This window comes from Schistocerca gregaria, chromosome 7, assembly GCF_023897955.1.
Source record: "Schistocerca gregaria isolate iqSchGreg1 chromosome 7, iqSchGreg1.2, whole genome shotgun sequence".
Lineage (NCBI taxonomy): Eukaryota > Metazoa > Arthropoda > Insecta > Orthoptera > Acrididae > Schistocerca > Schistocerca gregaria.
Window position 1 is genome coordinate 380,774,282 of NC_064926.1, and position 15,064 is coordinate 380,789,345.

The following is a 15,064-nucleotide window of genomic DNA, read 5'->3' on the forward strand; positions in this document are numbered from 1 at the left end:
CGTATCACACTTTCCTGGGGCACTTCCGAGGATACGATTGTCTCTGATGAACACCCGCCATCAAGGACAAAATACTGGATTCTATTACTTGAAAAGTCTTCGACCCACTCACCTGTGTGTGAACCTATTCCATATCCTCGTAGCTTTGTTAACACCCTGCAATGGGGCACCGTATAAAATTATTTCCGGAAATCTAGAAATACGGAATTTTGCACTGTTGCCTTTCATCCATACTTGGCAGTCTAAGATGTGAGAAAAGGGCAATCTGAGTTTCGCACGAGCGATGCTTTCTAAAGCCTTTCTGATTCGTTGACATAAGCTTCTTGTTCTCAAAAAAATTAATTATATTCGAACAGAGAATTTGTTCAAGGATTCTGCAGCAAACCGAAGTTAGGGATATTATTTGTAATTTTCGGGTCCGTTCCTTTACCCTTATTACCTAATGGAGTCACCTGCGCTTTTTTCCTGTCGCTTGCGCCTTTGTGCTGGGCGAGGGATTTGAGATAAATGAAAGCTAGTTAAGGGACAAGTGCCACAGAATACTCTTTCTAAAACCGAGTTGGGATTCCAAGTTACTAATTCGCTTTTAGATCTTTCAGTTATTTCCTATGCCAAGGATGCTTATTAGTATGTCGTCCATACGGGGGTCTGTCCTATGGTCAAACGACGGAATGTTTGTACGATTCTCCTGCGTGAAAGAGTTCTTGAACGAGAAATTTCAAATTTCGGATTTCGTTTTGCTGTCTTCAACTGCCACATCAGGCTGGTAAAAAAAGGGACTGAATGGAAGCCTTAGACCCGCTTAGCGACTTTGTGTAGGACCAGAATTTTCTCGGGTTCTCTGTTGAATCTTTTACAAATGTGTGAAGATGGTAGTTGTTGTGTGATCTGCGCATAGATCTTTTCGCAGACGCATTAATCTCAACTAACTTTTGTCAGTCGCCATTTGTGCGTTCTCTTTTAACCGAGAGTGCAACAGCCTGTGCTTCCTCACATCCTCCTAATTTCGTAAGTGCACCATGTTGGGTCTTTTCCATCTCTTATTCACATATAGGTCACAGGTCACAGCTGACAATCTGCTTGGACATTGCCCATAATCCCTATACGTCCATCTTACTGGAACTAAGTGACGTCAATTCACTGTCAACTGAGATGATAACAAATGCTTATCTGCTCTATCTAGCAGCAAACCTCCCCTAGCCTTCTTGACTGGTTTATTGCCTTTCGTAACTATAGTGGCTATAATGATACCATGAATGCCAATCCTTTTTTCTGTACCGATATTGTCGATAATATGTGGCCTATTTGTAGTTACAAGATGTAAGATATTTACATTACGTTTGTGCTTCCGAGCTAGTTGCTCAAGACAAATAAAAAAAAATCGCATTCCAAAGTATTTCTCACGACTCTCTGTCTGTACCTCCCTAAACTGAACCCATACACATCCCAGACCATACTTGTTAGGTTAAAGGCACCTCCCCATTACTGTATGATCTGGGTATTTACGCACTACTGACGATCGACTTCTTTTGATTGGCTCGAGAAATGTCACAGTGGGATCGGGTGGCCATTAAAAAATCCAACAATTAACTTGGTGTCATCTACATCTGTTACACTCGACCAGATAACTTCAGTACCGCACTCCACTTGACGTCGATAGACAGAATATTATTGTCACCTGCATTCCACCTCTTGTGGCCTTAACGTTTCAGATATACATTCTACGACTTGTTAAATATCTCAGAAGTTTCAAATTGGGGTGCAACCAGCTCTCGGTCCCAAGAATAATTCCTGGAGGGCAGTAACTTCTGGAACTTTGTTACGATTGCTTCGCCAGTTGTTGATAAAATTTTGACTGCCGAAGCGTCTTTACTTTGAACGCGGTCTGACTTTCCTTGCTGTCTATCGTCGAATGAGTGTTCATCAGAGTACGTCAGTCTACCGTTTAACCTAAAAACACATACGCGCTCTCCAAAACTACTGTGCTACGGAAGTAGCTGCTTCCTTCGTGTAATACACCCGTGATAAATCAAGGGGAGAACTACAAATCCCCACCCGTTAACGCAGGTCTAGAAATCTGCAGCCAGGGACATCACAGAATCGACGTAGCCTTTGGCTGAGACCCTCCACTCGGCTCCAAACCAAAGGGCTCCCATCAACTCTGGAGACAATGCTGCGAAGCAAGCCCTGATTGTCTGCTTGCACCTCAGACGCTAGGTCAGCAGTCTTCACCATGTCCGCCAGCAGCCTGTATGAACAGACAATGGATTCAGAACCCATGCGATAGGCGTCGTTGGTGTCGACGTGAACCACAACTTGTAGACGACGGCATCCTGCACGCACGTTAGCTACAGGTAGGGTCACGTCCACATATCGGATGATCCCTCCCTCCAGCAGACATACCGAGTGCACATTGGCCTTCTTTCCCGCCCTCAGATCTATCTGTCTAAAGGGCTCCATAACACGCCTACCTTTGGAGCTCTCGATAACTAGAAGCCCCCCCCCCCCCCCCCCCCGTGTCTCTGATCAATTCGTCCTGAAGCAGCGACTACAGGTCCACTCAAAGGATGAATGGGCGAGATCAGAGGGCCAGTATCCACATTGGCCCTCCACCTCGAGCAACGCAAACTTGTTACCACCCGCCACTCATCGAGTCGGGTACTCTAGGAGATGCCTAGGCAGCAGAGCTCATGTGCAACAAAAGCGACAAGTGAGAGTTTATATGGGACACGCCAGATTCACAGCCACCGGTACACTCAGAGGCAGCAGCCGTAAGGTGGCTGTAGTCAAAAGCAAGTTTATCTGTTCACAAAGAATGACGAGCACTCCCTGCGCGTGCACACAGCCTGCACACATCCTCACCATCCTAGCAAGACTAACTGAGGAACTAATCTATAATAGCAGATAGTATCACAGATATGCAACTTGCTGCCCTTCCGATGTGTCAGCAATGGCAGACATACCGAGTGCACATTGACTTTTTTTCCAATCCTGAACGCTATCTGTCTAAGTGGCTCCATAATATGCCTAACGTTTGAGTTCCCGATAACTAGTAAACATCTCCTTCCTTGTGCCTGCTCGGACCCTTCTTGGGCAGTGACATAGGCCCCCTGTTCCAGCGATGTGAACGCATTACCACCCGCCATTCACCCTGCAATGAGGACTGATCCACTACCTCAGATACAGTAGGAGGTGTCTCAGCAGTGGAGACCACGGGCAAAACAAGCGAGATCTGAGGCGTCCCATGCGACATGCCAGATTCTCCACCGCTGCTACACACCAAGGACACAACATGTAGGGGATGGCCGTAGCCAAAAGTGCATTGAGCTGTTCGCGAGCCGCTGCTAGCTCCTTCTGCGTCACCACACAGCATTCACACCTCCTAACCGTCCTATCAAGACTAACTGAGGAATTAAACTATAAGAGAAGACAGAATTCCAGATTTGCAACTTTGTACCCGTCTGATATGTCAGCAATGGACGCTGAAACGTAAATGAGCTATGTAGATGGCTGTTCAATGAGAAACTACTGCGCTACAGACTTAATGAATTTAACCTAACAAAAACATGAGATTATACCACCTAAATAGAAAAGACTGAAAAGGACTATACTACAAGGAAAACAAAGTAAAAGCCAAGCAGTTAACTTTCCGCTCTGTAGATGTACATCAGACGAGATCTGCGGCCGATAGCTGCTCCCTCTGAACCTCTCGACAATATCTGGATCTTTCGACTGATACAGGTCCCATATAATAACTGCATATGTTTCGGAAGTTTCCTTAATTTTATGCTACAGTTCATTGCCTATAAATTGTGACCAGAGTCCACAACTGCACGTGGAAATGCCGTACAATTTAAAATCCGATTCCGAACCCTCTGTCTCACAGTTATATAAACAGTCTGAAATCTTTCGGTCTCCCCAAGTTTCTTCTGCATATACAACCTTCTTTTAAGGTTCTTACACAAATTATTAGCGACGATGAATTATATTCTGCGCAAAAATTTGCCGTTGGCTCCCTCTTTCATTCTTTTCTTCATTTCATAGTGTCCTATTATTTTTTCTTCCCTCCCTTTTCCTGCTATCGATTTCAAAAACCCCTTCGCAATTATATTTTTCTCTAACGTAACTGTCCGATTAGTTTCTGTTGTCTCATCGTATATTTAGTTTCTGTTGTCTCATCGTATATTTTTCAGTCTATTCATAACATGCGAATCGAATATAAACTTGTAGTATGCTGGCAAATGTTAGCTTCGTGTCTGTCTTAGCTAAGACAATGTGTTCACTACGCTGCACCTAGTAGATTACACGCATTAATATTTTCTTAATCATTATTAGACCTACTCCTGCGCTACTCATACTTGATTTTCTTTTTGTCACGCCATACTCACCTGACCAGTGGTGATATTTTTTTCTGCCACCGAACTTCACTAATCCCTACTACACCTAATTTCAGCTAATACCTTCCCCTCTTTAAATTTTGTAACCTATCATCCCGATTAACGGATCTAGCTTACCACCCTGAGAACTGTACACTGTCAGTTTTGTTTTTTCTGATGATGACATCCTCCTGAATAGTCTCCACCATGTGATCGGGACAGGAAACTATTTTACCTGCGGTTTTTCCCCGTGCTTACACCTGAGGGTTGATTTTTTAAGACCAGGTCAGTCAGTCATCGAGACTGCTACCCTTGCAACTACTGAAAAGACTGCTGCCCCTCTTCAGAAATCTCACGGTTTTCTGGTCACCTCAACACATTTCCCACCGTTGTGATTGTGCCTACGGTGCAGCTAACTGTGTCGTTGAGGCACGCAAGACACACCCCACCAGCGTAAGGTGCATGATTAACTGAGAAGGGGGGGGGGGGGGTGCAGTAGGAGGGACGTCAGACCCATATCATTAAAGAAAAAAAGTTTACCAAGGCGGAAGTGTTCGTAAGAAGGTGTTGTCAGAAGATGAAGTTTTGAGAACATAGAACCACTTTTTCATGTGACAGAAACGTCACAAGTGCACCGTTCCTCCATTATTCCATGATTGATTTGACGCTAGTGCTGTTGAGAGGCGGTGTTCAGACAGTCGTGTGATGAACATTTTTCTAGAGTAGTTAGAGATGTGGTCCGTTATATTAATGCAGCGTATTTGACAGGAATTAGCAGGCACAAGTCAGTTCGGCTTTAATGTAAATGAACAACATATACAGCAATATTTTGAGAACAATATTCATCACACGGAGGTTCGAACAGTCTCTGAACATCTTTAGCGTGAGGATCTTTATGGATCTATTGCGGTACATCTGTGACATATTTGTCACATAAAAATGTCTTCCTTTTCTTTATAGTACAATTTTGTACATTCAGTTTTTACTGTACCACGTCCTGACGGACACCGTATTTAGCCATCTGCGGCTTTTCGTAGCAGAGGCAGTTGTATACAGGGAGGAATACACTGAGGTGACAAGTCACGGGATAGCGATACGGACATATACAGATGGCGGTAGTATCGCGTACACGAGTTATGAAACGGCAGTGCATTAGCGGAGCTGTCATTTGCTCTCAGGTGATTCAGGTGAGGCCGGCCGCGGTAGCCGTGCAGTTCTGGGAGCTGCAGTCCGCAACCGCGGACATGGATGTGTGTGATGTCTATAGGTTAGTTAGGTTTAAGTAGTTCTAAGTTCTAGGGGAATGATGACCTAAGATGTTAAGTCCCATAGTGCTCAGAGCCATTTGAACCATTTTGATTCATGTGAAAACGTGCTACACAAGAATGTTGGAGATTAGATGTACTGGTAAGCTTAGGAATGAGGAGGGTCAGCGGGGAATAGAAGAAAAAAGGAATATGTGGTAAACACTGACAAGAATAAGGGAAACGATGGTAGGACATTTATTAACACGTCAGAGTATAGCTCCCAAGACACTTGAGGGAGCTACAGAGAGCAAAATCTGTGGAGGAAGACAGAGATTGGAATACATACAGCAAATAATTGGACGTTGCCTGCAAGTGCTACTCTGAGATGAAGAGTTTTGCACAGGAGAGGAATTTGTGGCGGGCTTCATACAGGTTAGAAGATTAATCACAAAAAAATTAAAAAAAAACAATAAAAAAATTAAAAAGTTTCCGACGTGATTACGGCCGCACGTCAGCGATTAACCGACTTTGAAATCGGAATGGTAGTTGGATTGGATTGGATTGTTTGAGGGAAGAGACCAAACAGCGAGGTCATCGGATTAGGGAAGGACGGGGAAGGAAGTCGGCCGTGCCCTTTCAAAGTAACCATCCCGGCATTTGCCTGGAGCGATTTAGGGAAATCACGGAAAACCTAAATCAGGATGGCCGGACGCCGGATTGAACCGTCGTCCTCCCGAAATGATAGTTGGAGCTATACGCATCGGACATTCAGTTTCGAAATTCAATATTCTTATATCCACAAGGCCAATAGTGTGCCTACAGTACCGAATTTCAGGCATTACCTCACTCCAAGGACAACGCAGTGGCCAACAGCCTTCAGTTAATGACCGGGAGCAGCGGCGTTTGCGTACAGCTGTCAGTGCTAACAGACAAGTAACAGTGCGTGAAATAACCGGAGAAATCAATGTGCGATATACGATGAACGTATCCATTATGACAGTGTTGTGAAATTTGACGTTAATGGACTATGGCAGCAGACGACCGACGCGAGAGCCTTTGCTAAGAGTCTGTAGAGCCTCTCCAGGGCTCGTGACCGTATCGGTTGAACTATACACGACTGGAAAATCATAGTCTATTCAGATGAGTCCTGAATTCAGTTGGTAAGAGCAGATGGTAGGATTCGAGAGTGGCAGACCTCATGAAGTCACAGACCCAAATTGTCGACGAGGAACTGTGAAAGCTCCATAATGGTGTACAGGGCGATTACAAGGATCTTTGTCTAGAAATTGTTACATTAGACTAAAGTGAGAACATTTTCAGCAATTCATGTGCATTGCAGTAAATTTTTTAATAATTAGCACCTGGGGAAGAAACTACAAACTCATCCACAACACACATACACACACGTAGGAAACTGATAAATATAGGAGATGTCCTTATGTAATCAGTCACAGAAATCAATCACTACTTTCAGGTACCTATAAGCACATAGTCATAACACTTTAAGAAAGACGGTCCTGAAAGGCAGTTATAGACAGATTTGTTAGAATAAACCTAATTATGTGTAATTCTCCGACAAAAGAGGTTGCTTACCAAACCAAAGTGCTCGATTCATGGGAGGTTACTTACAAAACGCAACTGTTTGCATTGTTCTAAGAAACTGGCCGTCGGTTCAAGCGTTAACCGATGACGAAGAGGAAACTGAGGTCGAAATCTGCATATAAATGATTACTTTGCAATTCTCACTTAAGTGGCAGGCAGAGAGTTTAAAGAGTGACGTTCAGACTACTTCTCGACAGTCCCACTCTCGAATAGCACGTTGAAGAAATGACTAAACCGTTCCGAACTAACTTTGACTTCTCTTACAGTATTAAAAGAATCATTTTCCTTTATGTAAATGGGAGTCAGCAAAATATTTTGATAATGCGTGTCGAAAGTTTGTTTGACGTTTAACACTTTCCTGTCGCAAATCTAGCCTATACAACATTTCTGTGAGGCAGTGGCCTGTAAGTTTCATGTGCGACAACGTTACAGGACTGCTCATATTCGAAGATAAGCGCCCTGCGTCAGAACGACACAAGCATTCTCAACAAAACTGAACACGAAATCACACAAAAAAGTTGCTGTTCATTGCCACGAGCTTTCCTCTCAAAATGCGATATCCCACGTTTAGATCCGAATCATAGAATATATTATACCCATTTAAGTATGTATCTCGTGTAATCCTCAAGAGGGAAAATGTAAAGAAGATTTTAGTGTACACAGAGGTGTATCGACAGTCTATCTTCGGATGCACCAACCGCAAAAGTGACGGGTACTGCTCACCACACACCACACGGTATCATGCGAGGTGCAGAACTAGAGAGCCATTTATGTAAATCCAAACATTAGCTTGCAATTAACAGCGGCAAAGCCTCAACAGGTGATTATATTACGAGAAAGCAGGACTTCAACCACCTACAGGCATTGAAATACATCAGTGATTAAGGTTGAAAATTTATGCGGGACAGGAATACGAACCCAGATTTTCGCTTATATTAGAATGTTTTATTTAAAAGTCTCGTCCATCCACACATGTTTACCGTGAAACCCATGTTCTCAACCTGCCACGCACAAATAGCGTCCCCATCCATTAGCCCCACTGCTCGTAACATCCAGCAAGTCCTGCAGGGGTTTGGATGATGTGATGAAGACACGATGGATGCACCAACAGCCGTCCTCGCTCTCATGTATATATACACACATCAAAAGAAGTTTTGCATCACATCGGTTCCAAGAGTTCTTGAACCTGTACAGAAAACTGGTGTAGAGATCAACATAAGCATCATTTTAGCACTTTTTATTGCTCGTGAAAACCACACATCGCATGTTGTACCACCATACAGTGAGACCTTCAGAGGTAGTGGTCCAGATTGCATTACACACTGGCACCTCTAATACCCAGTAGCACGTCCTCTTGTATTGATGCATGCCTGTTTTCGTCGTGGCATACTATCCACAAGTTCATCACGGCTTTGTTAGTCCAGATTGTCCCATTCCTCAACGGCGATTCGGCGTAGATCTCTCAGAGTAGTTGGTTGGTCACGTCGTTCATAAAAAGTCCTTTTCAATCTATTCCAGGTATGTGCGATACAGTTCGTGTCTGGAGAACATGCTGGCCACTCTAGCCTAGCGACGTCGTTATCCAGAAGGAAATCATTTAGAAGATGTGAACTATTAGGGGGGGGGGGGGGTCGAATTGTCGTCCATGAAGACGAATGCCTCGCCAATATGCTGCCGATATGGTTGCACTATCAATCGGAGAATGGCATTCATATATCGTACAGCCGTTCCGGCGCCTTCACGACCGCCAGGGACATACGTCGGCCCCACATAATGCCACCCCGTAGCAGCAAGAAACCTCCACCTCGCTGCAATAGCTGGAGAGTGTGACTAACGCATTCAGCCTGACCGGGTTGCCTCCAGACACGTTTCCTACGATTGTTTGGTTGAAGGGAAATGCGACACTCATCGGTGAAGAGAACGTGATGCCAATCCTGAGCGGTTCATTCGGCATGTGATCCCATCTGCACCATCTGTATGGTTTCGTGGTTGCAAAGATGGACCTCGCCATATATGTCGGGAGTGAAGCTGCGCATCATGCAGCCTATTGCGCACAGTTTTGAGTTGTAACACGACGTCCTGTGGTTGCACGAAAAGCATTATTCAACATGGTGGCGTTGCTGACAAGGTTCCTCCGAGCCATAATGCGTAGGTAGCGGTCATCCACTGCAGTTGTAGCCCTTGGGCGACCTGAGCAAGGCATCTAATCGACATTTCCTGTCTCTCTCTGTATCTCCTCCATGTCCGAACAACATCACTTTGGTTCTTTCCGAGACGGCTGGACGCTTTCCTTATTGAGAGCCCTTCCTGGCACAAAGTAAGAATTGCGAAAGTGATCGAACCGCGGTGTTGACCGTCTAGGTAATGTTAAACTACAGACAACACGAGCTGTGTACCTCCTTCCTGGTGGAATGACTGGAACTGATCGGGTGTCGGACCCCCTGCGTCTAATAGGCGCTGCTCATGCGTGGTTGTTTACATCTTTGGGCCGGTTTAGTGACATCTCGGAACAGTCAAAGGGACTGTGTCTGTGATACAATATTCACAGTCAACGTCTATCTTCGGGAGTTCTAGGAACTGGGGTGATGTAAAACATTTTTTGATGTGTGTATATGTATAAATACTTACCGAATGCTACGAGCAGAAGGGCTAATGGATGGGGAACAAATTGAGCGTGACAGGTTGAGAATTTGAGTTCGTCTAGAACCGTGTGCGGATGCTAGAGGCCGTTAAGGTCACTGTTCGACTGAAGCGGAGCATCTGGGTTCGAGTCGCGGTACTCGAGACTAATTTGAACTTTCACCACTGACTTGTGTCTTCGCCTGTAGGCGGCGGAAGCCCTACTTTCTCATACTGTACGGATGCTGTACCACCAGTACCACATATCCATACTTAACATGTTAGTTATACTTTCCATTTAGCCGGCCGCGGTGGTCTAGCGGTTCTAGGCGCTCAGTCCGGAACCGCGCGACTGCTACGGTCGCAGGTTCGAATCCTGCCCCGGGCATCGATGTGGGTGATGTCCAGAGGTTAGTTCGGTTTAAGAATTTCTAAGTTCTAGGGGACTGATGACCACAGATGTTGAGTCCCATCGTGCTCAGGGCCATTTTTGAACTTGCCAGTTACTTAATGTTATTCACTGGGTTTGCTATGTCCGTTTCATCGTTTGACATTTCATTCCGTCTGCTGAACACTTTAAAACTGATGTAAGAATCTACAAGAGAATCTTTCACTTCAATGCACGAGTAACGGTGTTATAGTCCAGTTAAGGTACTGCTTGTTTGTTAGTCAGGGTGTCACTCTACAGAGTCTCCTGCACGATCGGAGGGAGCTCTAAATTTCAGCAAGGTTACTTACCCTGAAGCGAAGGTCTCCCAGCGGCGGGGTTGCGAACGGGATGCCGACGAACCTGTTGTAGAGCGTGCCGTTGAGTGACGTGGCCACCACGCCCCTTAGGGCACCCGTCTCCACCGTTACAAACACGTCCTCCCCCTGCAACAGATCCACGTGTGACGAACTCTTTAACAGAGTGAACGTTATGTACAACAACATAAATGTGCAAGCGTAACTTAAGATTATGATGTGAGGGTTAAGATCGGCATATTAACTTGGACAGTCGCATGTAAAGCAGAACGCAATACCGTTGCTACCAAAGTTTCCAGAATCTGTCCCTGTCTTCAGGCAAATTATGGAGAAGGAAATCCCTTCCCCTTTTCGAACTGTAGATCCCGTGTCCGAAACTCAGTTCGCGTCTTGTCTAACTGAAAAGAAAGAAGTTCCACACGGGACGAGATCCGTAACGACATGCTCGGAAAAAAAGCACCTCTAGCTTGTTAATAATTGATTCTGTTAGACCATACAAACACACATATTAACACTAAGTTGTTTATGTCTGGAAGTTCGGTCTAAAATAAAAATAAAAGCAGTTGCAATTCTCCAATTGCGACCAAGATTATCTGGAGGTTTTCTTTGATTCCGAGGTATTGGCCTGAACAGGTAATCCTATCCGAAACACTTGTTGTTGGGAACCCATAAGTTCCACTTTCATCTCAATGGGATTTGGCTGATAGAAACCGAGCACGGAAATTTACCACGTATCCAGCAGAGCAAACTTCTTTTAAAAAAAGTAAGATTAAATCTTTCAAATATGGGAAAAAAATTTACAGTTACACCGTTTTGTGGTCCTTACGAATGGAGAAAAACATAGAGTGAAAGCTTGTTAAAGACGACACTCGACATGCGTATTCGAATGACTACGATTCAGGACAGAATGTGGAAGGTCAAAAAGAGGGTGGTGATAATTCCTGACACTTAATATAGAATATGAGGGACGAATTATTAATACCTAAGGCGGGGTTTCACTGCATTTCTACCATTATGAATTCCTTTGGAGGTTAAAGTATTGTTTTATACTTGTGCACCTGATTCAAAATGAAATACATAGTATACACTACACTTCTGGTCAGGTCAGTATAGGATTGTGAACACTCAATCCAGCAGCAAAAATTCAGTAATAGATCCAGCAATGAATAATAAAATACGAATTTGGGTAAGCTGCAACTAACAGTATAGTGAATCCATTACAGTAGCTAAGATAGGTACAAAGACCACACACTACAATTGCACAAACTTACATGCCTACTAGCTCTGGAAATGATGAAGGGATTATGAGTATACATGGCAACAAAGGAAATTATTTAAAAATGTAAACCACAGAAGAATGTAACTTGTATGAGGTAATGGAATTCGATAGTACGAAAAGAAAAAGAAGGATAAATAGTAGAAGAGCATGAATAGGAGAAAAAGAATGAAAGGGGAAGCCGCGTGATAAAATTCGGCGTTCTCTCGTTAGATAACCATGAAACAAGGTCGTATATGTTGAAGAATCCGAGAGATGCAGGAAGATTTCAGATAGGTAAAATAATGGTAAGAAAGAACTTCCAAATCAGATTTTAAAATGCAGTGTATTTACATGGACAGATATAACCTGCAAGCACAATTTCAATCATGAACTGCTGAGTAAAGCTGCAGAAACAGGAAAAGTTAGTAAATTAAGGTATAGACGTGAGAACTGAAAGAACAAAAACCTGCTGAGTCAAACGCAACATTAGGGAACGGTTCACTGAGACATGGAAAAGGAATGCAAGATAGGACGAGTGTATAACTTTCACAGGCGAAGAACAGTGAAGGTAGCAGAGTATCAAATTGGCAGAATAACAAGGCCCACTAAAAATCATCAGATAAGACAGGAGATACTTAAAGTAAGTGACGGACCGATAAAAAATAAAAACGCAACAAATGAAGCTTGGGCAGATGGGGATACAGACGTCTCAGAAATGGCACTAAGAGGATGTGAAAATGACAAGGCAGGAATGGTTGGACGATATGCAAGGCTGTATGTGTATGCACGTCTCCTACACGGAAATTAAACTGACCTGTGGAGAAACGAGAAGCGGCTGCAATGATATTCAATCTGTATATTGCGCAAAGAGTGCAGGAAACGAAGGAGGAATTTGGAAAGGGAGAAGAAATTTTGACGTTTGCCCGTGACACTAATTCTTCAAGAGACGGAAAAGGCCTTGAAGGACTTGGAAGTTCTGTTAAACAGAGTAGATGATGTCTTGATGAGAGGCTATAAGATGAACAACAACGAACACAAAACAGTGACAATGAAGTGTGGTCGAACTGATTTAGATGATGCTGATAGAACTAGATTAGAAAATGAGAAACTAAGAGTAGTGGATGAAACTGGGATTTGAGCAGCAAAATGACACTCTAACCCCTATAGGGAGAGCAACGTAATTCAGACAGACAACAGCATGAAAAAGAGAGATTTCTCAACATCTAATAAAAATTTGTTGGGAAATGTTTTGGAAGGTATTTGTGTGGAGAATAGCCTCGTACGTGTTTGAGACGTGGTTAGTCAAGAGGTAATTCAATAAATGGAATGGAAGCTATTGAAAAGTGATGCTATAGAAGAACACTGTAGATTAGATGGGCTGATCGAATAATGAGGAAATACTGAATCGCATAGGGGAAAAAAAGAAACTAAATCCACAACGTAGCTAAAAGAAAGGATTGGTTGATGAGATATATGTTAAGGCATTAAGGAATCACGACGTGTGGTGTGCAAAACGTTTAGAGGGAAACCAATATTCGACCAAAGTCTGCAGCAGTTATACGGAGATGAGGAAGCCTACACAGGATAGAATAGCATGGAGAGCTGCATCAAACCAATAATCGGATTGAATACCACAGAAAAATCTCCACAGAATATTCAATTTCTTCATTGCTTTAATCGAGCAACATATCTAAAGAGAAGAATATCATCAACTAGAATATTCTGTGAGTTAACCACAGTCTTTACTGTAATCCTTTAGGGTAAGATAATACAAAAGTTGTGGTATCAAGCATGTACACTATTATCAAAACCTCAAGTACAACAAGAAAAGAGAGAAATAGTCGGACAACACGTAAGCACCACAATAAGTGACCGCTGAGATTTCTACACAGATGCCGCTTTCTTTATAGGAAGCGAGTTCAAATGGACTGGTTATTGACAGCACCGTAAACTCGAAATGCTCCCTTCCAGGTTCCACGCTTCTGTGAACAGAACGTAGCCTCTTGCTGACATATACAGCGTAATGCAACAGAGACGTCATTTAGCCGCTGTTAAGCTGGCATATACAGCATAATGCAACAGAGACGTCATTTAGCCGCTGTTAAGCTGTAATCGTCGGTCGATTGGTGGTAGGTCATACCACCATTTCATCAGCTGTACAATAAAATGTCATTTCAGACCAGAGGTGACCGTTCCGAATCACTGGAAAAGTTCAAAGCCGACCATAACAGGGTCGTCATCTGGTATTAACTGACCGACGATATCCAAAAGTTTTTGCGCAAAAGACCTTAAGTTTAGCTTAAGGATATCCCGTAGTACTAGAGATTTTGGAGCGCTGTTAGTATGACACATCGCACTTACTGCAAACAAGCATATCCCCTGATAAATGGTATGTCCTTCTGCAAGAGACTTTGTGAGATCGATTATTTTCAGATCAAATATATCCTCTGATTAAAAAGTGTTTCTAATTACGTGAATCGCAAGATATTTGGCATACAGCATTGGACTACATCCAGAAAATAATTGAGGACGTAAGTTGCAAGTGCTACTGTGAGGCGAAGAGGGCCGCATCAAATCAGTCAGAGGACTGATGAGTCAAAAAAAAAAAAAAAAAAAAAAAAAGTTGGAGAACGTGCAAAGGACATTTATCTGACTAGTTGCGAATACGCAACTAACAAGACTCTGGTCACGGATACAGTCAGACAAGGGCCAATACGGCACAAAGTACGCAGTATAAAGGAACTAAGGGTGAAGAAATTAGTGATGAAGTGCGTGAAGCGTCGGTCAGAGTACCTGGAGAAGCTGGGGTCGCGGTGCGGAGTCTGCGACTCCCACAGAGAGGGCAGCGGCCAGCAGTAGAGCCACAGTGCGCATGTTTCCGTCTCTGACCGCAGTGACTGCCTACTGACTGCCCAATAGCTGGCAGCTCACCTTACAGCTTCTTTAGTAACGGAGCTGTCATATTTATCTCAGAGTTACATAAAGCACTTCCTATCAGTCTACGTGCTGGGAACGATTTAACTTATCGTATCGTATCTCTACTGAGATTGCTATAAACTGACTCATTTTAAGTCATTTTGATACGAGTCAAGCACTTAATGTGAAAAACGAAATTGTCATCCTAACAAACTGAAACAGCTACCGTACATGGTACAGCAGAGCGTCGATTATCCGGACTTCGGTCAACCGAACGACCGCTTAACCGAACTGTGTACTCG

At 43.6% G+C, this 15,064-nt stretch overlaps 1 protein-coding gene across 1 annotated transcript in view; it reads right to left on the minus strand.

Moving 5' to 3' along the window:
- LOC126281767 (acetylcholinesterase-like) overlaps positions 1–14,805 on the minus strand; it is a 100,471-nt gene extending 85,666 nt beyond the window's left edge. The window contains exons 1-2 of the mRNA XM_049980965.1: positions 14,640–14,805; positions 10,583–10,717 (exon numbers count right to left, since the gene is read on the minus strand). Of these exons, the coding sequence (XP_049836922.1) occupies positions 10,583–10,717; positions 14,640–14,720 (216 nt within the window). The 5' untranslated portion in view covers positions 14,721–14,805. The remainder of the gene's footprint in view (positions 1–10,582; positions 10,718–14,639) is intronic.
- Positions 14,806–15,064: the final 259 nt, after the last annotated feature.